This window comes from Cetorhinus maximus, chromosome 9, assembly GCF_964194155.1.
Source record: "Cetorhinus maximus chromosome 9, sCetMax3.hap1.1, whole genome shotgun sequence".
Lineage (NCBI taxonomy): Eukaryota > Metazoa > Chordata > Chondrichthyes > Lamniformes > Cetorhinidae > Cetorhinus > Cetorhinus maximus.
Genome location: NC_135887.1, coordinates 78,514,522 through 78,539,757, shown reverse-complemented (window position 1 = coordinate 78,539,757; position 25,236 = coordinate 78,514,522). Strand labels below are relative to the sequence as shown.

The window sequence follows — 25,236 nt, the reverse complement described above, 5'->3', positions numbered from 1 at the left end:
ATGACAACATGGAATACTCAGCTCGTCAGGGGTGAAAGGCAGTTCACATTGTCCTTACCACTGTGGCACTGAGTGCTATACAAAGCTCTCATTAGACTTGGAGTACTGTGAGCAGTTTAGGGCACCATATATGAATATATATAGCCTCTAGCAAGCATAAGTGAGCCACATTGTGAGCCCACAACATTAAATTGGTTGTTAGTATAATTCTTAGCGCACTCAGGATTGTTCAGTAAGTGCTGTCCAATTGTGGGATCACATCCAATTTGGACACTTTGGCCAGGATTTCCCGGTCGGTGAGCGGGGGGCGGGGCCCAGTCACTGACGCCTAAAATGACGCGGATTGATGTCAGGCGGAACTCCCGACATCACTTCGCCTCATTTCAATTTTCAGGTTGGCGGGGGCTCAGCTGAATAAACTGTGCACCCACTGACCTGTCAATGACCTATTGAGGCCATTGACAAAGTAATTAAAGTAATTAGTAGACCTACCCATCCAACCTTAAGATTGGCAGGCAGGCCGGGAGCCCTGGCGGGCATTGGAAAAAGCATGAAACCTCATCCATAGGCATGATGAGGTTTCATGTAGGTTTTTAAAAATGTAATAAATGTGTATTTAAAAGTGATGGACATGTCCCAACTGATGTGACAGTGTCACATGAGGGGACATGTCAGGGAATTTTTTTTTCTGTTCTTAAGATTTTTTATTGTGGAGCCGATCTCCCTGAGGCAGCACTTAGCCTCAGGGAGATGAGTGCGCTCTTTCGGCATTCTCGGCTCAGGGAATCACTCCCCCACCCGCACAGGGAACGCATAGTGCTTCCTTGAGGACGTCACACTGGACGGGCCTTAATTGGCCCGCCCACTTAAAATGGCAGCACACCCCCAATTGGGGGCGCCGATCGGAGGCACACTTCCACGCACCCGCCCTAAAACTTCCCCCCCCCATCGGGGGGGAAAATTCTGCCCTATGTTCTAAGTTTTGCAAGTGTGGGATTATTGAATATGGTCCATACTGTGCCTATTGGGAACAGCTGAAGGGAGATGCTGTTTGATACAACCTGTCGTTGGAATGTACTGCCTACATACTGAGCATCACACCGGCATTGAAATTCTTATCTCACATTATTCATTTGTGTAGCGCCAGAACTTTTTTTTGGCTTGCTGAAAAGGTCCTGTTATTGGAGAATGCCACACATGTTGCCACTGTATGTTCAGGAAAGAACACATACGAGCGTTACGTCTTCTTCAATTAAAAAACAGTATGGTGGAACAACTGTCCCCTTGTGCATTTCCCATGGCAACACCTCAACCAATCAGAGTTGATTTGCATTTTTTGAATTTAAACAAATGCTTGGCGCATAACTGTTCCTTGGTGCATTCGCCAAGGCAACACCGCAATCAATCACAGTCCATTTGCCCACCAATCAGCACCCATTCTCATGCAGTATAAATTGTTGCTCCCTTTAAAATTTGGTTTTCTTGTGTCTGTCCTGATCAGTGCAAAACAAAAAGCTTCATCAGCATGTCTTTTTTTTTCAACAATACTGAAAAACAAGGAAATTAAGACAAACCTGCATAAAACACTGATTCTGGGCACCACAAGTTAGGAAGGATGTGAAGGGATTAGAGACGTTGCAGAAAAGATTCACAAGAATGGTTCAAGGGGTGAGGAACTTCTGTCAGATTGGAAAAGCTGGGACTGTTCTCCTTGGAAAAGAGAGGTTGATAAGAGGTTTGATAGAGGTGCTCAAAAGCATGAAGAGTAATTAGCAAAAGAAGCCATGGAGACATAAGGCAACCCTTTTTCAGGCAGCAAATGATTAGGATCTGGAATGTACTGCCTGAGAGTGTGGTGAAGGCAAATTCAATCAAGGCTTTCAAAAGGGAATTGGATCATTATCTGAAAAGGAAAAATTTGCAGGGCTACGAAGAAAAAGCTGTGGAATGGCACTATCTGAATTGTTCTTGCAGAGAGCCAGCATGGATACGATGGGCTGAATGGCCTCCTTCTGTGATGTAACCATCCTATGTATCTGCGAAAGGTATTAAGGGATATGCAGAAAATGTTGGTTCATGGAGTTTGATTGCAGACCAGCCATAATCTCACTGAATGTTGGAACAGGCTTGAGAGACTAAATGGCCTCCTCTTTTCCCTATGTGTTTGTGTTTCAAGATAGCATATTCCACCCTTCTCATTTAGTGGTGGGACCCATTATATTGAAAGTCTCATGTTTAATGGGTGCTTCCTGTAAGTGTCAACTCTGGTGCTCACATGTTAATTGTCACACATTGTTGACCAGCTTAAAGTGAAACAGTAAGAATAAAAGCAAAAAACTGCGGATGCTGGAAATCCAAAACAAAAACAAAAATAAAAATACCTGGAAAAACACAGCAGGTCTGACAGCATCTGCGGAGAGGAATACAGTTAACGTTTCGAGACCACATGACTCCTCAAGAGATTGCCAAAAGATATCTCCACCTATCACTGACCCTCTATCCAGCTCTACCTGTTCCACACCCCCCCATAAACCAGCTTATATTTCACCTCTCTTCTATTTTTCCTTAGTTCTGTTGAAGAGTCATACGGACTCGAAACATTAACTGTATTCCTCTCCACAGATGCTGTCAGACCTGCTGAGTTTTTCCAGGTATTTTTATTTTTGTTTTTGTTAAAGTGAAACAGTACTAAGTCAGGATTGAAAAGATAGAGAACGTGCAATTCAGAAGTAAAGAAAAAATGACTTGAAAATCAGTGATCCTGATAGCACACTGTGTGTTAAATGGCATAACACCCCTATTATTATAAATAGCTAATCTTCCAATTCACCATGACTGAGGTCACAGATTTGCCAGTATTAAATGTTTTCCATATGTATATACTTCCTGCCCAGTGATCCCAAATTTCTGTAACGCCTTTCTGCATAATTATTTCATCACACCTATCTGTGATTAAGTTCAACTAAATGTCTTTATGTATTACTGATTGAATCTTCCAAGATCAGCTTTTAAGTTTAAATGATATTGTTACTTACCTACCCCTGAGACCTCCCGGCTATGGGAGGAATTTTCCGTTTTTGAGTCCAATTGCTGCGGTGGGCGGGTTCCTTGGCGCATTTCCCGCTGCTCGAAATGGCGGGAAATCATGCCTGATTCCGCACTTGGAAGCTCATTAATTATGCACAGGCGAGTATCTCTCTGAACCACGTGGCAGGTCAGGAGCTGATTCGCCCGCCCCACCATTTCCTGTTGGGGTCAAAGGTCCGAGCGCCACCCGAGCACACACATCTCATTCTCTCCAGCCCACCTGTTTTCAGGAGCCATGTCAAGATGCCTGGTGACCGTAGAAAGAAGGCAGCAAGCCACAAAAAGAAGGCTGCACCCCGCTTCAGCCTGAACACCCTCAAGGCATTGATAAGAGGAGTGTGTGCAAATAGGGATGTGCTTTATCCCAGGGATGGTTCCAGAAAGCATACCAGCCTCACCTCTCTGGCCTGGGAGGTCATCGCAAAGGACGTCAGCGTGGCTGGCCACTGCAGCCATGCCACCCGGTGCAGGAAGAGGATGAATGATCTTATCCACTCCACCAGGGTAAGTCATCCTTCAGCTCCCTCCAATATCAAACTCTCACCATAGCATCATGTATTCAAAGGGCTATTCTCTTCAGGGATCTCACACAGCCATTAGCAGGGGACACAAATCACCACTGATTGTCTCACGGAAACTTTCATATCACCACCATCTCATTTATCATGCTGCTCACACTCCATTGTCAGCCCCTTCTCGGGAGGGCTCATCACACACAGGGAACATGCATCTTTCCCAACCTATGCTCCATCCCTGATCATCAGATGCCTTTCTTTTGTCTTCATCCAGGGCAAGCTTGCCCACAATAGCGGGAAAGATCGCAGACCTGGGGAGGGACAGCCGATATAATTGCCCTGGTGGAATTTGAGGAGGATGCTGCCGAGATCACTGGGGAGGGCAGGGATTGCTCCTGTGGGGAAGAGGAGATCGGATTGTCCTAGCAACTTAGTATGGATCACTCGTCCATGAGTCCATCATGTCCTCACAATCACAGTGAGTGACATGAAATCTCATAATCCGCCTGCTCGTGAACTAAAACTCTCTTCTCACTCTTATAGGCTTCAGCAGATCAAGGCCCACAAGGCTGGCCAACATAAATCCCAGCCCCCAGACCATGTCAGATGAGCAAGCTGAGGAAGAACCATCACAGCACTCATCCACACCCTCCACCAGCTCAGCGACACACATCTCAGTGGGGCATGTTTCTAGATTAGCCTCGGGCTCACCTACTGGAGAACACCTCATTGACATGTCCCCACAGCAGTTGGAGACAGGCAGAGCCCAGGTTTCAGGCACTCAGAGGGCTGCTGAAGACCAGCCGCCCGCTTAGCCCGAGTCAGATGATGAGTCTCTGGAAGCAGCCGCCAACTCCATGCTGGAGATGCAACAATGGGCGGCAGAACACCAGGCAGGGATTCGGCAGTCACTCAGCAGACTAGAGCGAAGAATGAAGGAGTCCGTTTGCGTTCTACCTGGTGTAGTGGCTTCAACGGGCGAGCACCTCGAGGTTACCACGGGAAAGTTGGCAACCACCATTGGTCCAGCAGGATTTTGCCAGATTTGCACTCAGCCCTTGACTCCATGGCCACACATACTGGTGGGCGCCATCAATGTGGAGGCAAGAGGGGGACAAGGAACCTTGACCTCCCTCCAGGTGCCTCTTCTCCACAAGGAGTCAGGGCACCTGGAGGGAGGTCAAGGGCACCCACAGGGAGGGTGAGCATTGGCTATGTATGTTGCACTCACCTCGAAGTTGCTGGCAAAGTGAGGTCTGACTGGTGCATGCCACTCTTTTTCAAATGAGATTCAGACCAGCATGATTTCCTGCTGGCGTGATTTCCCGCTGGCGTGATTTCCCGCTGGCGTGATGCAAGATTGGAAGGTGGCACATGATTCCGGCGAGAAGCTAACTTAATGAGCACTCATCAGGTGGTAATGAATGAAAATGGCCTTCACACCATTAGTCAGCGGGATAGCTGACCCTTCATTAACCTGCTATCAGGAGAATTGCAAACTATTTTTACACTAGCGAGTTTCAGACTTTTTTGCTCCTGCTAGATTCTCTGCTCCTGCCCACCACAATAACCATTATGGGCAGAATGTGAAAATTCCACCCTATATCTCTGAACTTGAGGCTCCTGTATGCCTGTTCTCCATAGCATCCACCTTGAGGTTTCTATCCTGGATGCCACTACCTCTCTGCCATTATCATGTACGACCGAATTTCCTTTCTCTCATCTCCCCAGCCTCCTGCTGCAACCACTTGGATAGTGCCAACCTATAGTCATGACTTTCCCCCACTGCCAACTCATGTAGAAGTCCTTCAGTGCTACATTAACATGTAAAGCAAATTTATTTTCTCAAATAGTAAGGTGGGAATTGCAGCCATTTGTCAGAAAGAGATTATTATTATTTCTATTGGGGAGAAAGCGGGAGCAGGCTATTGAGTTGGATGATCAGCCATGATCATAATGAATGGTGGAGCAGGCTGTAAGGGCCGAATGGCCTACTCCTGCTCCTAGTTTCTATGTTTCTATTAAGTGAGTGTTACCAACACAGCCAGATGCACTTTTGGTGACCAACGTAACCAATTCACCAGGACCTGCAGCACTATCAAGCCATTTCTATGTTACCAGTGGTTCTCCATGGTATTGCTCAGGGTGAGTCAATATATATGAATGTGGATTTTCCACTGCAACCAAGAATTCAATATTTCCCTGGCAAAATGAAGAGACAGGGGATGCCTTACATCAAGTCTTTGCCTCCACTGTGTGTTATCATGAGTCTTTCTTGGGTTCCTCCATGTAATGCAAATGGGTCTATCATAGGCGAGGGACTAGCATTCCTTATTTTAATGAATTAGGAGCACAATTCCCAGCTGCCCGCCTCATTTTTCTCTCCATGCTTCAGATGGACAGCTGACACAGAGGACTGTGCAGGAACCCAGCAGTTACCCGAGGTAATCTAAAGGCCCCTACATTGGGGGGCATAGGTTCTTAATGGTTCTATGTTAGATATGCTGCAAAAACAATGCTCTTGTAAATTGGAGTCCAAGCATTGTGACTGTTCATGAGGGGTACTCTAGAAGCGCTGTTTGGTTGCCCTTTCTGGACCTTAAGACGGAAGACAAACATGTTTTAATGATGGAGAAGAAAAGAGTCGACGTTTCGAGTCCTCACGACCCTTCACGACCCTTTGAACGGTGGTGAGGACTCGAAACGTCGACTCTTTTCTTCTCCACCGATGCTGCCAAACCTGCTGAGTTTTTCCAGGTAATTCTGTTTTTGTTTTGGATTTCCAGCATCCGCAGTAGTTTTTTGTTTTTATCTCTATGTTTTAATGATAGCTGCAAGACACTTTGCAAACAATATTTAGTTTGTAATTTACTGTGTTTTGTACCCAGTAAATATTAGCCCCTTTAGCTAGCAAACATAACTGCAGAGGTACCACCTCCTATTGTACTTGTGGCACATGCCCTTTGCATCAGTCATTCTTAAGGCTCCTCTCAGTCAGATTGCCAACAGGTGCTAGACTGTGAGCACCTTTGAGCTGTAGTTTTGCACCCCTTGCAGCCAGATTCAGATTGCCTTTAGATCATGCTTTTTAGAGCCTTAGAATTGGATTTTCCTCATAAGGTTTGACTTGCTGTCCCGGCAAGGAGTCTCTGGGCAAGATTCCCACCTAGAAGCAGGCATCAGTCAATAGTCTTGCAGGAGAATGAAGAAGGCGCTGCTGTAGCCCCTTAAGAAGTAGACGGTCTAATTGAAGAGGCAGCAGAGCTCCAAAGGCTGGACCAGAACATTGTCTGAAAGCCTTGGCCAAAAGCATTGCCTTCAACGGCTAAACAACTGGAGCTTATGCTAGGTCCTTGTCTTCTATTTGCTACATATAGCACCATTACCTCTGTTCACAAAAGCGAGGGGTGGGATTAAGGCAGATGGGAGAGAAATGAGCTGAGAACCTGAGTCCTGCCCTCCCCCGTCAGCATTTGCATGTGGGGTGGTGGGTAAAGACAAAGAAATTCAGGGTTTGCAGTGAGTTGGCCCAATTTTGCCCAGATTAACAGCAAGGATAATTGAGCACAATCCAACAATTAAGAAGCTCCTGGATTGCCAGACAGACGCACGGGAACACCACCACCTACAAGCTACCCTCCAAGTTACACACCATCCTGACTTGGAAATGTATCGCCGTTCCTTCACTGTCGCAGGGTCAAAATGCTGGAACTCCCTCCCTAACAGCACTATGCATGTACCTACACCACATGGACTGCATCGGTTCAAGAAGACAGCTCACCACCACCTTCTCAAGGGCAATTAGGGATCGGCAATAAATTCTGGACTTGTCAGTAACGCTCACACCCCATGAACGAATAACAAAAATATACAGTGTGGTAAACAATGGGGTGAATTTTATGGGGCAAGCGGGGGGCATAATGCTGGCACCCCCCCACTCAACCGGTACAAAAGTTAGTCGGCAGCTTGATGACTTTGAAAAGGTCTGTCTGGCGGCTGAGAGTCCCAGTAGCGCGAGAATGCAGTTTTCAGCCACTGCTGGGACTATATGGGAGTTCAGTGTAGAAGATCATGGATATCGGACTTTGTAAGTCCGGGGCTTTTGCTCGAGGAGGGATCGGACACCCTAGTCGGGGGTGGAGGGGAGTGGGGGATTGGGTTTGAGAGGCCAGTGAGGTAGGCACAAAGCCAAAGGGTGGGGGAGGGTACCATCTTAGGAGGAGGGAGGCTCCTCCCCCACCCCACCTTCCTTCCCACCTTCTACCCCAAGTGGGGAAAGTAGCAAGCTGGGCACTTTCCTTCCGCCTTTCCTAGCCCACCATATTCTGGCAGCAGAGCCAGAAAGAGGCCCTTAAGTGACCTTTAATTGCCAACTTAAGGGCCTCTACAGGCGTAAGGACAGGCATGCTGGCTGACGCCTTACCCACTCACCATAATACGGAGACAACTTAGGGGTGGGCAGAAAAGTGGTGAGCTAGCCACCCATTTTATTTTGCGTGCCCCCTGCCTTCATTTACTGGGTGGGAGGGGGTTGGGGACATAAAAATCTGCCATGTCTCCAACTTATCGAAGGAGATAGCTGGGCCTTCCTTGCTGCCTATGTTACCCCTATTTCCTGATTTAACATGGGCTATTAGAGACAGCCTGGGAACACTTTGTGACATCATTCCCATTTCTCACATCACTGGAGCAGAACCTTCAAGACGTCAGGTTCAAAGAATGCTGCTCAAAATGTCTGCTTGCAGGCTGCTTAATCAAATGCTCTGAACATAAACAGGACAATCAAGAGAGACACTGAGAAATGTACAGATCTCTCTCTACCTTTAAGGCACTCAGGAACCCTGGAGCAGCTCAGTAAGAAATGTTCGAGCTGTTGGGCTGAGGGTTTCCCACCGGTGAAAGGTGCTGAAGTCAGACTTGCACATGCATACTGTTCTTGGGATTGATCATGGTACATTGACATCTCCCGTATGTTTTCAACAACAGTTTTGATTCGTACAAGTCACTGGAGCTGCACAAACCTTCATTTTCCTTGTATGCGATGCATGAAATTCCTCGGAACTCTATTAAATGGTCACAATTAGTTGATAATGGCTGATTTAGTAGTAATAACAAATACATCCACTAACCATAGAGAAAATGGACTGTTTCAAACCAGATTTCTGAAATCTGTGCTTGCATTCAACCATGTGATTTCAATAGGAGTGAGATTGGTCTTGGATGATTGCGCAAAGTCGGTGATTGTGAAAGGGCAGCACCATTTTACACCACCCTGGGCATTTTTCCTATTGAGTTCCATGAAACGTTGATGTAAAATGAGGATGTTTAATTTGCTATCACTTGTTCTTTTTTTTTAAGCAAGGCTCAGTAAACATTGGCTTGGATCTTTTACAGGATGCAGCAATACTTAAGTATCCACTTTTTTTTGTTTTGACTTCCTGATACCAAGCGTCCGGTAACTAAAATGTACTATACGTACTGGGGAAAATGCATTGGATCCATGTTGCTTTGCCTTTCTGTTCTAAAAATATTTGTTTTGTTTCACAGCAAGCCAGAAAGCCTTATGATGTCAGAGATGTAATCGAGCAGTATTCTCAGGGTCATCTCAATTTGATGGTGCGAATCAAGGAATTGCAAAGAAGGTATTTAACTCTAATTTGCTCTACAAAGGGCATGCTGAGAATTGAATATAAAATATAAAGTATCTTGCACAATATCAAACACTAGAACCAGGGAGTGTAAAATTCTACAGGGCCATTTATGTTGAGTTTGCCCCCCTGAGCCAGGTTGTCCACCCACCGACGCTTTCTAGCACTGACTGCTTTTAACTGCATTAGCAGGCCAATAGCATAAATCCTGCGTAACATGGGATCTGTGCCAAGGTGATGGTGGGGTGATTGAAAAGATTGCAGACTTTGAAAAGCCAAAAATGGTTCAAGATTGCGGCAGCAGTTTGGGTGAGAGGGTAGGTAAGCCAGAAAGGGAAAACAGTCAGTGCTGGAAACGCTGAGCAGATTAGGCATCATCAACGGATGGAGGACAGTACAGTCATTATGGCATAGCAGAATAGGGTTCACACTTCAGGTCAATGGTCATTCTTCATAGCATCAAAGTAGAGCGTGGCAACATCCTTGGAATCTATGTCAGCCCCATGTCCCCACCTAAGAAGTGGCCTAGGACCAGTCAGTACTTCTCCCTCCACATGGCTGCAAGTATGGTCACAGTAGGAGACATATTGTGCCACATTCTTCAGACGCATTTTCACTCCCTGGAATCTCTTAGGACTTTAGAATTTGATAGCTGCACTTAGGCCAACAAACCCACTGATCAGTGGGGACCTAGTGGAACAGCAATGGTTGCAATAGACTTGCCTGAGAATGCCATCCCACAGGACATCAGCATACAAGATCCTTGCTCCTCAGAGTAAGTGATATATATATAGGAGGTGACCACCAGGCAGCCTAGGTCCAAGCTTTGGAGGTGCAGCCAGCAGAGGCACCCACCAAGGACAAATCTGTCACTAGAAGAGGGTCACTTCAGCCCCATGACCTTTTTAGCACAGGAGCAAACAGGTATCTCATAATACTAGCCAGGCTGTCAGATTGAGTCGGGAAGAAACAGTAAAATAGGAGAAAGAAGGGCACATTTAGACACCAGAGAAAATCACAGTTTTAAGAAAGAATAGGTTGGCTATGGTCACTATGGAGTTTGTTAAATTAAAGGAGTATGTGTACTTAGGTCATGCACTGTTTTTCATGGAAATTATAGTCATAGGGGAAAGGGTGCTGCTTCTAATGTTCTGCTCCACACTATCCTGGCTCCAAAGTTGCTGGAGCTATGTCCCTGGGAAAGTCTGTGTCCAGGCTGTTCTCGATGGCAAAGTTGTGCAGGGCAACTATATCTATAAGGTGCTTGATCTAGAGAATATTGCAAGGCCTCTCCTATTGGGGGCACCAGATATTCCTTTCAAGGACCAGTCGGATGGAGGCATGTGCCTTGTTTCAAGGCACTGAAGCTACTCCTTTGCACTTGATTATGAACTATTTGGATATTCAATGAGCCATACCCCTTTCTGTGAAGAGTATTGAGGAGATTTATGGTAGGAGTTCGTAGTGGTTCATGCGTTCTATCAAGTGCACCTTAAGTGTTAGGAAACCCTGAAATGCAATAAAACTGGATGGTTTTATCATGCAGCTGACAACAATAAATGACTTCCCATCTCTGTTAAAAAGTATGCCAGTGGCCTGATGAATTGATCCCCAGATTGGATGATATTGCACAGATCCTCTCTAGCTGTTTAAAACAAGCATATGACATGAAAATGGTTTTCTCTTCCATAGTTGCAAGCAGAGCTGTCTGGGCAAATAATCTTGGCTGAAGGTTTTCATATAATAGTTGGCACAACTTTCCTATTCTCTCTTTGGTGTATGGTGAAATGCACTCCTCTAATTGTCCCTCACGAAGGTCTTTATATGATCTTAATAGCCTGTAAGTTCTTTGGGGTTGGGAAGTTTTGGGGAAATACTTTGTTATTTTGTAGGTCACTGACTTCTCAAAGACTGTCTTACTCTCCTTTAGCTTCCATTGCTCCTCCACCTCGTCCAGAAAATTGCATTTAAGGGAATACCCATCTCTAATTTGCTAGCTGATACACCAATCCTCTGACTGTGGATGAGAGCAAATAATTTGGTAGCCTAAAAGGCTCTTAGCGTATCAGAGGCAACTCCAGTTCAATCCAGGTACTAGGCAAAAAGAATTACTTCAAAAGCTTTCTGTGAGTGGTAACCGCTTAAGCTGGGCTATTTAGGATTGAAATGAAAAAAGACTTCTTCCGGAAATCTGGAAACTCTGGAACTCTCAAGGTTGCTCAGATAATTGAAATGTCCAAGACTGAAATTGATAAGAGTTTTGTTACATATGGGTATCAAGCAAATGGTGCAAAGGTAGCTAGGTGGAGATGTACAGTTCAATTCTGATCTTATTCAATGGTGGAACAGTTCAAGGGGCTGACTGGCCTACTCTTCTTCTTATGTTCCTATGAAAGTTTCTTCAAACCGCAGGCTCCAAAGCAAAGGGCTTTTGCAGGATTCACTGGCACTGGCAACTGATGTGCCTCTTATATTTTGTTCTAAGTAGGTCTTGGTAAAGTGTTCACACAAATTACCAGATTTGGTGACTCCATTGGCATCACTGTTGATCTTAATATTTGGTTATTAGCTCCCACATGGAAGGCCTCAAATCTTGTCATAATCTACAGCCAATATGGGTTGGAAACTCAACACAGAATCCACCTATTAAATTTCTGATACTTTGATCTTATGACAAAAATACAACAAAAGCCATAAGTAAATTTGGAGACAATGTCATTAGAAAATATGAACACAAGATACATGGAACTAATGGCTGACTTGAACATGAGGTACATATTTAAGGTATAAGACTACAAGTAAAAATGCTTTGAGTCGATATATGTGGCTACTGTATGCTGAGGTACTAGCCTGAAGCAAATATTTGGGTCAAGTCTAAGCTGTGGCTTATTAACATTCACAATTTACACTTTGTGGTATATAACATCATTGTTCAGTGAAAATGTTGCTCTAACCATAGTGCTTATAGATCTAGAAATGTATATCAAAGGAGTCCTTTTGTGAATTCTGTGACAAATTTTCTCAAAAGCAGTATTAATTGTTGCTGGATTAACTGTCCCAGCAAAAGCAGTTCCTTGATACATAACTGAACCTTCTGCATAACTGCTTGAAATGATTCAGCCCCACTCAATGATGGTGAAGGGAGCCGCAAATAAAGGATATTAGAATGACTTTCAGATAGTTAGTTGAATATATAATGTTAGGTGAAGTCACCCACCCTTCAATATTGACATACTCAAAAAGGGGTGTCTGTGAGAAAGGACCATCTATCCATTCACATTTCCTACTACCATTCAACAAGGGTGGCACCAACTTCTTCATGGGTGAAATTTTATGGCCCCATCACAGCGGGGGCGGGACCGTAAGATGCGGCGAGGCTTTCAAAACTCCATTGACTTCACCGAGACTGTAAATTACCACTGGCGTAAAATTCCGCCCCATGTTTCTTAGGTATCCCAGCTGTGCCACCATCCCAACTTGCCCGATCATCCTTCCTGTACTTGTCGATGCGCCACCTATCTCATCAGGCTCTACACCTGACAATTGCACATTTGCCTGAGTTCTCCACTTTGCAGCGTTTGAGTCTGACCTGGAGTAGTTTACTTTAGAATAAGGTTATTTCCCCTTGCCTGGGAGCTGTTTGTCTTCACCCATTGCATTATCCTGATGAGGCACAATATTGCAGGTTGCAACCTGAACCTTTCCAGAGTATAGTATGTTAGAACGCCTGTACACCTTATTACCCTCCCACCGTGGTCCTTTTTCTCAGGCCACTGCTATATCTGGTGTAGCAGTCATCAGGATCTTCCTATTTCTCGATCCTACCCCCAGAAGGATATCGCCCATTTTTGTTTCTTTCCATGTAGGCAATTGTGAAGGCTTTTAGATTAGCATTTTCCAGCTTCCATCTTAATATATCCCAACATGGCCAAGTTCCCCCTCCCATCTTCTCCTCCCTCCTCATTACAATTTCTGGCTGGGGTTGTCTAGTTTAAGATATTCAAGGGTGTGGTAACAATCTGATTAAAATCATACCCTCAATTTAACTGAAAGTTGTGGTTAAAACAGAAAAATATGTCCGCACAAATACAGGCAGAAAATTGTTAGATCAGATGCGTATGTCAGATCCATATCACTCGAAAATTACGTAAAATGTTTCACTAAAAACCCATAATTTGTTTTATAGATATCTCGGGACATCTAGTCTTGATTTCTTGCAAAAATACCCTCGCCCCTCTGTTACAACAGTGGCAGCCTTGTGCTGGCATAGTGGTTATATTGCTGAACTAGTAGTCCAGAGGCCTGGACTAAAAATATGGAGATGCAAGTTGCATTCCTACCACGGCAGTTGAGGAATTAAAATTCAGTTAATTAAATAAATCTGGGGCAGAATCTTTCCCTCACTGGGCGGGCGCACACTTGACTGGAACTGGAATAAAATAGTGCGTGATGACGTCAGGCGAGCGTCCCGATGTCATCGTGTACTCTCATAATATTTAACTTGGTGGGCATGCGCGAGAGGCAGCAGCGAGCCTGTCGAGAATTAAGCAACCTATTAAGGCCCTTAATCAATTAAGTAAATCGAATTTTTCGCAGCCCATCCAACCATTTGGTTGGCGGGCATGTGAATAGGCCAAGCGGCCTTTGCATTTTTGGTGAAACCTCAACCACGGGCGGGTTCGACCAGTGATAAAAAAAAAGTAAAAGCTTTTAAAACTCATTTTCAACATGTCCCTGCTCATGTGAGGGTCACATGAGGGGACATGTTTTCCTTATTTTTTAATTCTATATTTTTATTGTTTAAAATCTTGAGCTCCTTGAGGCAGTTCTATGCCTCAGGGAGCATTCACTGCATGCACCCCAGTGCATGCGTACACTTCAGCGCTCGCACTCCTCCCGCCCCCGCCCCGGCAGTGCGGAGGCTCCCATTGCGTGTTTCACGCTGGCTGGCCGTTAATTGGCCAGCCAATGTGAAATCGATGTCGGGGCCTGATCGCGGTCGGCTTCACAACCGCGGGCCTGCCCGCCTGCCGCATCTGCCCGACGAGGGCAAAATTTAGCCACTGCAATAAAAGATAGTACCGGCAATGGTGATATCAGATTGTGGTAAAAACTCCAACTGGAGTCCATTAGGGAGAGAAACCTGTCATCCTTGCTTGGTCTGGTCAATCTGTGACTCCAAACCCTCAGCAATGTAATTGACTGCCCTCTGAAATAGCCTAAAAAGCCATTCAAAAGATGTTACAGCAGACTACAGTGTTTCAAGAAGGTGGCTCAGCACCATTTTCTCAAGGGCAATAAATGCTGGCCTTGGCAGTTCCGCACACATCTTGGGAATGAATATTAAAAAAAGATCTTTGGAAACCCTAGACAATGAGGTATTTTTTACAGGATTTTCCATCCGAGTTACAATGCTAGGAGAACTGTTGCAGAAGTTTAGCACTCCTTTCTCCCTCCCCTGCGCGCCCCCGCCCTGAATTTTAAAATGAACTTGAACATTTGCACAACACTACATTTGTAACATGCCAATTCTCAGTTCTTCTTTAGCTTGTAGTATCACTTTTCCTCAGTGCACAGAGTGCATTCATATTAGGAGGAAGAGAGTGAATGTGAGATATTAGATATTCTGATACGGGTTCATTTGTCACCCAGATGGCTAGAAATGGATTTTGTGCTGCTATGAATGGAAGTGTTCTATTTGCAACCAATTGTTCAACATTGACTGATGACAAGAACCCTGCAAAGACAGATTTCCACCATTATTGCTAGGTAAGCGTTCCAGGACCTGCAAAAATAGATGGTGGGATCCTGGTAGGTAGAGTCAATTAGGATACACTGGCTATTGATCATCCTTCTTTCACGCAGTACTACTGAAAGCATAATCTGCTGTGGCTGGAGCACTTTCAAGGAAGAATCTAACTTCAGGTAGTTAGTCAGGTATTCACAAATCGGAGGGGTGCCATCAGGTCTAACCTTTCAGCTTTAATGGGAATAGGAGTCTCCATATGGACTAACCATCAGCAACAGTGAGGTATGTTCACCCCTGTCTGTCAGTGGGTTGGACGGGTTCCATCATGTGGAAACAAAGCAATCCTCCTGCATTCAGACTCTATTGAGCTGCGTTTTCTTCCAAATGCCTCAGATAGGGGAATTCTCCTTGGGAATTCCAAGAACTATACTCGGGGCAAAAAAAGCTAAGAACATTGGGCACAAACAGTCAAAGAAATCTAAGCACCACCAACAACAAAAATGAAGAAAAATGACTAAGCAATGGCTGAAATATAGATATGGTGCCCATTCCAGGACCATCATGTACTTAGCGCTACTTAGCAACTCTGTACATCCATTTCACAGGGGAATGGGTACAATGAGATGTTCGACAAACATTGAGAAATGGCGTACAGTACAACCCTGTCCTCTAAGTAATCTGTAGACGAAGCTCAGGCCAGATTCAAACAAGTGCTTCTTATGCTGCGACCCTTTACACAAAGGATACTGTGAGCCATACAGAGTTGAGAGAGTCTTGGTGCACCTCCACACTTTCCTTTTTGCAGATCAGGCAATCCAGATCAGAAAATACTCCCTACTTTGTGTGCATATGCAAATCTTTGTGGGAGACAAAGATGCGTTGCAACAGCCAATTTGAATACTCCACGGCGATTAAAAACCTCACCAAATAAAAGCTCTAAGCTGCCATTTAATTTCAAAACCACCTCAGCCAAAATAAATTCTGCGTCGCCAATAGGAACTGTAATTACTTGTACAAATGGAATATTGTAAACGCTCTTTCCTGCAGTCGTGACATACTCAAATGATTTTGTTTACTGGTGTGTACTCTCGTTTCATCTGTCACTGGGCAGTTTTTTCTGTTCAAAATGTAGCAAAGGCCATCCTTTCTGTAGGGTCCACAAATATAGAAAGACAGCAATCTTAGCATTATCTATGCACATTTTCATTTGTGCCTTAAAAAGGAGAAGTGTTATTGATGGAAGGTGCCCTATGTGGCGCATGGCCAATGAGTATGGCATCTCCACACAACAGCAAGAGAGAGGGACAGAGTGGGTTGGTGACGATTAGTGAATTTAATGCTTGTGATAGATATAACTCCCATTTGAGCACTTATATTCAAGGAGGAAAATGAAGTCTGCCTTCTCAGTTCCCTGTACAAATCTATGGCAGCCCCCATTCAACCTTAACTCAGTGGTAACGTTCTCACATCTGAGTCAGAAGATTGTGGGTTCAAGCCCCATTCTAGAAACGTGAGCACATAACCTAGCTGACACTGAGGAAGTTTTTTTTATTATTCATTCATGGGATGTGGGTGTCACTGCTAGGCCAACATTTGTTGCACATCCCCAATTGCCCTTGAAAAGATGATGGTGAGCTGCCTTCATGAACTGCTGCAATCCATGTGGTGTAGGTATACCCACAGTGCTGTTGGGGAGGGAGTTCCAGGATTTTGACCCAGTGACAGTGAAGGAACGGCGATATATTTCCAAGTCAAGATGCGAGTGGCTTGGAGGGGAACTTCCAGGTGGTGGTGTTTCCATATATCTGCTGCCTTTGTCCTAGATAGTAGCGGTCATGGGCTTGCAAGGTGCTGTCTAAGGAGGCTTGGTCAGTTCTTGTAGGTGGTACACACTGCTGCCACTGTGCGTCAGTGGTGGAGGGAGTGAATGTTTGTGGATGGAGTGCCAATCAAGCAGGCTGCCTTGTCCTGGGTGGTGTCAAGCTTCTTGAGTGTTGTTGGAGCTGCACTCATCTAGGCAAGAGGGGAGTATTCCAGCACACTCCTGACTTGTGCCTTGTAGAAGATGGACAGGCTTTGGGGAGTTAGGAGGTGAGTTACTCGCTGCAGGATTCCTAGCCCAAGCCTGGATATTGTCCAGGTCTTGCTGCATTTGGACATGGACAGCTTCAGTATCTGAGGAGCCGAAAATGGTGCTGAACATTGTGCAATCATCAGCGAACATTCCCACTCCCGACCTTATGATGGAAAGAAGGTCATTGATGAAGCAGCTGAAGACAATTGGACCTAGGACACTAACCTGAGGAACTCCTGCAGTAATATCCTGTAACTGAGATGATTGACCTCCAGCAACCACAATCATCTTCCTTTGTGCTAGGTATGACTCCAACCAGTGGAGAGTTTTTCCCCTGATCCCCATTGCTCGGGCTCTTTGATGCCACACTTGGTCAAATGCTGCCTTGATGTCAAGGGCAGTTACTCTCACCTCACCTGTGGAGTTCCGCTCTTTTGTCCATGTTTGGACAAGGTTGTAATGAGTGCTGTACTGTCAGAGGCACTGTATGAATGACATGTTAAACCCAGGTTCTCTCAGACAAATGTAAAAGGTCCAATGGACTATTTAAAAAAATAGCAGGGGAATTTCTTGATGCCATGGCCAACTTTTATCCCTCAACCAACGTACCAAAACAAATTATTTGGTTATTTATCTCAGCTCTGTTTGTGGGGTCTTGCTGTGTGCAATAGGCTGTTGCATTTCCCTCAACTACTAAAGTGTAGAGTTCAAGAAGTATTTAATTAACTGTGAAGCTCTTTGAGATGTTCTGGGGACATGGAAGACACTATATAAAAGCAGGTTCTCTCTTTTGCAGTTCATCATGTCTTGCAGAGAGTTGCTGGATGGTCATCACCAAGCTAATCCTTATACTGACGAACAAGCCTGGGCAAGAGCCACTGTGATTGAGTAATCCTGCATGAACTGAATTTTCTTACACTCATCTAATTGCTGCTTCATAGTCATAACTCTTGGTGAAGAAATCTCACAGAAAAGGCCAGCAATGTGAGGTCCCATGGCTCTGTTGTTTTAAATTTGGTCATGGTTTGGGATTTGTTTCTGATTTTCTACGTGATAAATGCAAATAGCAACTCAGACAAATTGATAACATGTGTTCACTTGTGCTTCTCACTACAATGTACAGTGCATAGCTATTGAAAACCCAACCAAAAGGTGTTGTGCACAACACTGCAGGTTCCTCAAATGCTTCATTTGCAGAGTGTGCCACTCCAGACTTTACATCACCAGAATATCTTCTGTGGATGGATTAACAAAGTAGACATGAGAAAACAGTAGAGCAAAATTGTTAGAAAGTGACAGTGGATTTTCTGTACTGAGACTAAAATGGAATTAGGGAGTTAGCCCATTAAACATTGCATCTTAGGGGCTGTTAAAGGCTGATAAAGTCCAACAGGTCAATGTGATGTGTCTAGTGTGTGGGTGAGGAGAGTTAGCGCAGTTCCCGTTTTTGTATGCTTGTGTCCTTTTTACTTTCACTGGCCACTGGCTGGGAGTAGTACAAAAAGGAGAGTCAAGAGTGTAATTCTCTGCCAGGAAAGAGTCTCTCCATTGGCAAGTCCTTTGTTGTGTCTCCATGTGGAGACACAAGGAAACCAGGTCCAGGCTAAACTTGGAGGAGCTTTAGCCCCCAGACATGCAGTGTGCAGGCCCACTAATGTGGGCCACCTACGAGCCAAACTCTGAGCTATGGGAAAATAGCCCACTGCCTTGTGGGTACCCTGGGAGAGTTGAAGGCTAAGGGAGTAAACCCTGAGAAAATATTCTGGAATGGAACCCAAAGGTGGAATGATGGCTAAACGTGTGGTGTTGCTGTCTCTCCTCCTCCTGGAACTGCTGTAGACGAGGAGGCCTGAAAGCATAATATGAGGTTGGTGTTTGGGATTGGGGGCGGGGGTAGGATGACAAGCAAGAGACCCATGGTAACACCTGCAACCAAGGCGGTGCCAAACGTAGTGCTCTGCATTCCTTTAGACTCAACCGGGGAGATCAAGAGGGGCCCTGATGTTTGAGCAGCCCAGGCTCTCAGTGAACTTTGAAATAAAAACAGAAAATGTTGGAAAAACTCAGCAGGCCTGGCAGCATCTGTGGAGAGAGAAACAGGGTTAACGTTTCGAGTCCAATATGACTTCTTTAGAACATATTGGGTGGGATTTTTTGGACACGCCCACGGCGATTCCCGCAGCAGGGGAAACTGGAAAGTCCCACCCATGAGCTCTGTTTCTCCCTCCAGAGATGCTGCCAGACCTGCTGAGTTTTTCTGTTCTTATTTCAGATTTGCAGCATCGGCAGTATTTTGCTTTTATCTCTGTGAATTTTGTCCAGGCTTGCACACTGAAGAGGACACTCCAGTTTCACTGGACAGAAAGTTGACCTTTGTCTCATGAGACACATCGCTGCCAGAGACAGAGAGAAGAAAGGCCAACTGTGAGAAAATCTAGCAGAATTTCTCCAAGGGAGACAGAATTGAAAATGGAATTAGTACTTTGCTTCATACCTGGCAGTAGTTATGTGAAGGAAGAGCGTGATTTAGAAGAACCAGCATAGCCAATGCTTAGTCAATAAAAGTAATATAAATACAGCACTCTGCTTTGCCACAATGCATACAAATCATTGAAACCAGAGGGGTTTCTATTCGTCGTGATGATTGGTCAGGAGTTGAGTGGACAATCAGAAACCCAGGAAGTGTTGGAGCCTGACTCTGTTCCACCTGAGTCCACAGGAAGATGTTCCTTAAAAACCAAAATTTTAAGGGTGTAATATCTGGATCATCGAGGAGGACTGTATGTTCCTGCTTTATGCCAATTCTCAACTCCCAGCTCACTACCCTCATCCTGCCATCTGGCATGATGAACAAGCTGCTGATGGTGTCACTATGGACCTCTTGCTTTCCATCCCACCCACACCCCCCAACATCACAGACATAACCTGATATTATGCTTTCAGGCCTCCCCGACTACAGCAACTGCAGGAGCAGGAGAGACAGCAACACCACAACATTGATGATGGGGCCCCAATACCTTATCTCAGTGACACCAGGTGTCACAGGCTCTATCGCAGCCCACCCCATGATGTAGCTAACAGCCTCCTTCATTGGGCTTCCCCCCCCCACTGACTCTGCTCTGCTCCCTTCTAATTCTGTACAGTACCACCTTCTCCTGCAAGAGCAAGGGAATAGTGATGGTGTAGCGATGTGATTGTGAGATATGTCTGCCAGAACTGAATAACTGGAGATATGTGGAGACAACAAGAGTTGGGTGTGAGGCTGCCAGCATTAGTAGGTGTGTGAGGCTAAGGTTAAGTATCTGGACGTTAGGCCTGAGTTCTGAGTACCAGGGAGTGCTGCTGGTTGAGCAATGGGGATGCGATGCATTTAGCAGCACGAGGGGTTGGCCAGAACTCAGGCCTAGCGTCCACATATGAGAAGATACATTCACTGATCTTGACCACCACATGAGGCCATTAGACTTCCGGTAGCATTGTTGCCAGGTCCTCAGCTCCAGGTGCCAGGAATTGACCTCTGTGATCACATGCTCCTGATCCCATATGATGGTGGTCCTTGAGGGCCTCCTGGCGCCCCACAAAGCCATGGCATCTCATCTCCTGTCCAGTTCCACCACCAAGGCCTCAGTGGTACATCCATAGCCCTGGTTTTTCATTTTCCATGTTTTAAATTGCAGTAATTTTATTCAGAGTTGCTTCCCTTTACAAGGGAGAGGCTGCCTTTATGAAGAGCAGGTTGACTGCACAATATTCTGTCAATGGTGTTTGGCCTCCTGCTGAGTGCAGAGGCAGCCAGCAGTGAGATAGATAAGTAACCCCTCGGACTTTAGCTTCCTCCCTGTCTATCCTCTTGCTGTTTACAATATTGGAAGAATATTTGGCACATTGTTAACATCCAGTTTTCTGTGGCACCTAGACCTCTTTTTTTGAACTTTTGTGATTGATTCCAAGTTGACTTGCTCAACAGCCTAGTGCTGTGTCCTTTGGGTTGAGTGAAAGTTAATAAGCTGTAATCCTTCCCCAAACCCTCCACCTGGAAAGTTCAGCACATCTATTGTAGAGCACTGCATTAAAAATCTTTGCCTTGGCCTGTGAATTGAGCTTTCTGACTTTTTTGTTCCATTTTTACAAAGCTATGTAAATTCCAGAATATTTGCCATTTATATCAGCTGAGTGCCAATTAAAATGCTTGGAAAGTGTAAAGGCAGCATTGGCACAGCTGGTTTGTGACAGATACTATGGAACTTGCAGGAGACAACACTAAAAGAGTTGTGATTAGTGGGGAAACATGCTTCACTTCACCAAAGTCTCCAAAATATACATTATGTATGCTGAAGCGGCACAGGAATAACTCATTTCAGCTTCGGGAGTGTCCTGTGTTGTGTGCCTTGCCCTTCAGCTCGGATTTTATTGATTGGAACCACAGCTGAATTTTTTCATAGTAAGAAGGCTGAAAAGAATGAGAAAGAAGACAGGGTGGAAAGCCAGGAGATTATATGTAGACAGGAAAACTGAAAGAACTGCAGGGTTGAATTTTCTTCTATGGAAATGCTAGGAAAATGAGGCCTACTTCCTAACCCCCATTTCCCTCTCTTCCCTAGCCTTTGTCTTACCAACACCACCACTGGCTACCCATTCTTTATCTGCTGCATTGTGAATCCTGGAGGTTGGAAAGTCTCAACTTCCAGGTTCATTTTTCCTTTTGTCCACCAGGATACTGCAGTCCTACGGGACTGGCTAATGAAAAGCGTCAGCAGGCCTGGGTAATTGCAGGAAACCCTTTAAATGGAAGTAGGCGGAGTAAAGGCTTCTTTTCCACATATCATTTCCTTCCATTTCTGCCCCAAAGCCTCAACTGGTTAGAGGTAGAAATGTGATGGGTTTTATGCTGTTGAAAAAGTGGGGAGGGTCAAGTGGTGCAAAAGAGGAGGGCAGGGATAGGTTATAGCATGGGGGAGATTAAATGACCAAGATGTCATAGAGAAAAAGGCAAAGAGAGTGGTAATGTTAATACCAGAATAATGGTAAGCGCTGTCTGAAAGAAAACATGAAAACAAGATACAGACTGGCACTAGGGAGGAAAATACAAAGTGGAGGACTGAGTTCATGGTCTTAAGTTGTTGAGAACCTGCCCAGTGGTAGTGAGCAGCATTACTTAATGCACATTAAACATGTTAGCTTTGGATTCATTATTCCCCAAAAAATGGTTTGCGTGCTTTTCAGACCTAAGCATATGAAGAGAATTTGGCACTGGAAAACAGGACTGAGTCATCAATTAGTAAGCAAGACACACATAAAAATAAAATTTTTATTACTTGTCACCCCGTGCCCCTTTGTTTCCTCATCTGAGAAAGCTGGCTAGAGAGCTACTGCCAGGCTGGCACCAGTGCCACTCTATACCTGGCAATCGGAGATGAGGAAGAGCAATTGAATGATAGTCCACTGCAGGATTGAATCTATGATGTTGGCCAAATGAGGGCTAATGATGACCATGAAGAAAGTTTAAGCAATAATAATAGAATAGAGACTTGAAAAATTCTAATGTATCTCCAATCTTTGCACATGTGTTCGTTGTTACCAGGCAGTGGAGCTATTTCACAGTAAGGAATACTGCAAGCATTACAAATCATATTCATTCTAAGATCAGTGCTGTAATAGAGTTGGGCCAATTTCATTGCCTGTCTCCTTGCACTAGGAGCCAAAGTGGTGTCTGCTTTCTCATGTATTCCTAACCCACTTAGGAAATCAAAACCTTTGAGAATGTCTGACCAAGTCTAAGAAACTCAATGTAATGTTAAGGCCTCCTTCCTGCATGGATTAGATTTTCAAGAGATTATGTAAAACGAGAATTTGTGAAGCAATGCATGACGCAAATTTTAAAAGGGGAAATTAAAATTTCATTGTATCTATGTATTATACATCTTAGCCTGGAGCTTCTGCTCGGTTATGCTTTTTCCAGCACCATTTGCCTGAGTTCGGCCAAACCAGAGCAAATTATTTCAGAGGTTCAAGCACAGATTATGTCCAGCACAAATTGAGGTTATTTTGCACTAATTTGAAAAAAAAAACACACAGCAAGCTGGCCCCACTCACAAATTCACCACCCCATTCACTACCCCCCACCACCCCGATCAAACTAATCGCCACCTGGAGTTTGCAGTAATGACAGCTATTTTTGAAGCCTTCAGTGAAGCTCTTAAATATAAACTGTTTTTTTCTGGCGCAAAGGGCTGGATTATATGCTCCCTTGCCAGTGTAGTTGATGATGGAGGTAGGTGGGCACATAAAATCCAGTGGGCACAGTGCCCACCACCCACACATCCATCCTGACCCCTTAGGATGGGGAAGGCCTTGGACCACCCACATGCCCTTGGGCCAATTGAGCCTTTAGGTGGCCAATTAATGATCACTCAAGGGCCTCATCCCGCGCTGCAGTCATCCTCCCTCCTTTTGCCCTCCCCTCACGGTCTTTCAAATTCAGACCTCCACCCACCTGAGCCCCTTCACCAGAGCCTGCTAGCCTGGCTCCGAAGAGACCCTGGACTATCTTCTTGGGTCCAGGTTCCTTTTCATCTGGACTGCCTGTAGTCCCGCACTGCCCACTGTTCCCAATGGCGCTGCTGGGACTTGAGAGTTGCCAGCTATCTGATTGGCTGGCAGCTGTCTGAGGTGGGACTTCCTCCCCACATAGAAGCAGAAGTCCCACTTCCAGCCACTTAATGCTGCTCACAGAAATAAATGACTGTGGATCAGCTATTGTGGATGGGGGAGAGCTCACCCTCCAAACCTTTTAGCCAGGGACAGTGCAGGGACCACAGCGCCCTGTGAAATCTAGCTCAAGGAGATTAATAGGCACCTTCAAAAGCTTTTGGTTGTAATGTTTTTGTAGTTTATTAAGCAACTGTCTACTGTACATCAATATTTTTGCTTTTATTTAATTAGCAAGTGGTTCGGTATAGTTTCTTAAAAGTTATTTTCAGTTGTCTAAAATCATATTACTTCTAGGTGTGAACTAAACGAAAATTGTGATAAACATATTTGCAGCTATGTTAATCGAGCTAAACCAGATTACCACTTTTAAAGATATCAAGGAATATTTTTGAAGCAATATTTTTAAAATTACATTTTAAAAACTGCTCAATTGCATTGGATCATGGCAGATTTTATGTTCCGTAATGCTGAGAGGATATCTTAGATGCTGAATCGATGTTTCTTTTTGTGGGGGAATATAGAATTGGGGGCACAGTTTAAAAATAATTTTAAAGACGACTTAAGATGAATATGAGGAGGAATTTCTGCTCTCAGAAGGTCATTAGTCTTTGGAATTCTTTTCCACAGCGAGCACTGTAGATTGGGTCATTGAATATATTCAAGGTTGAGTGAGGCAGATTTTTGATTGACAAGGGAGTTAAGGGTTATGGGAGACTGGCAGGAAAGTGGAGTTAAGGCCACATCAGATCAGCCATGATGTCATTGAATGGCAGATCAGGCTCCAGGAGCTGAATGGCCGACTATATCTTATGATCTTATGTGATTTGCAAATGAGTTTGAAAAGAAACTTCTGGGGGTGGAGGTAAACGCTTCTTAAAACTAACACAAGTTTGGACACAACTTGCACCTGGATCACTGGTTGTGACCAAAGTGGAAATTCTACCCCACTGCATCTGTTTCTTATTTATATTGTGTCTCTTAATTTTAAATCGTTTAAAATAACAACTGTTTGACTATGCTTTGTGTACAGTATTAAATCAGTTGTTTGCTGAATTAATTGTTAATTTGATTTTTATCTTATTTCCTAGACTAGACCAGTCCTTAGGAAAACCAACGTTGTTCCTATCTGTCTCAGGTAACTATATCAACCACTGAATGCAATCTGACAAAAGAGCTCAAAGTGGTCTTCAGTGTGCGAAGGCTGGATAGCTTTTATGTTGTGCCCCACACCCAATGTCTAAGGGTAATGTAAGAGACCGGTTAAGCTAGAAAGAGTTCAATTCCAGTCTGTTGGGTTTGTTGATCACAGCCAGGACACAGCACAGCAATTATGATAATTTGCACTTAAATAATGCCTTTAACAAAATCATCCTTCATGTGTGCTCTGCCTGAAGGGAGGTCCCTGGTTCTTTGTATGCTGATGCTTCATGTTTTCCTCAGCAGTTTTTGTCA

General features: G+C 44.7%; 1 protein-coding gene and 1 long non-coding RNA gene across 7 annotated transcripts in view; one reads left to right on the top strand and one right to left on the bottom strand.

Moving 5' to 3' along the window:
- Positions 1 to 25,236, top strand: part of LOC144684740 (potassium voltage-gated channel subfamily KQT member 1) — a 767,141-nt gene that overhangs the window by 524,684 nt on the left and 217,221 nt on the right. For all 5 annotated transcript variants that reach the window (XM_078548916.1, XM_078548914.1, XM_078548911.1 and 2 more), the window contains 2 exons: positions 9,150 to 9,244; positions 24,873 to 24,919. In XM_078548916.1, coding sequence (XP_078405042.1) covers positions 9,150 to 9,244; positions 24,873 to 24,919 — 142 coding nt within the window. The remainder of the gene's footprint in view (positions 1 to 9,149; positions 9,245 to 24,872; positions 24,920 to 25,236) is intronic.
- LOC144684741 (uncharacterized) overlaps positions 1 to 25,236 on the bottom strand; it is a 108,775-nt gene that overhangs the window by 79,725 nt on the left and 3,814 nt on the right. The gene's annotated exons all lie outside the window — the stretch shown is intronic.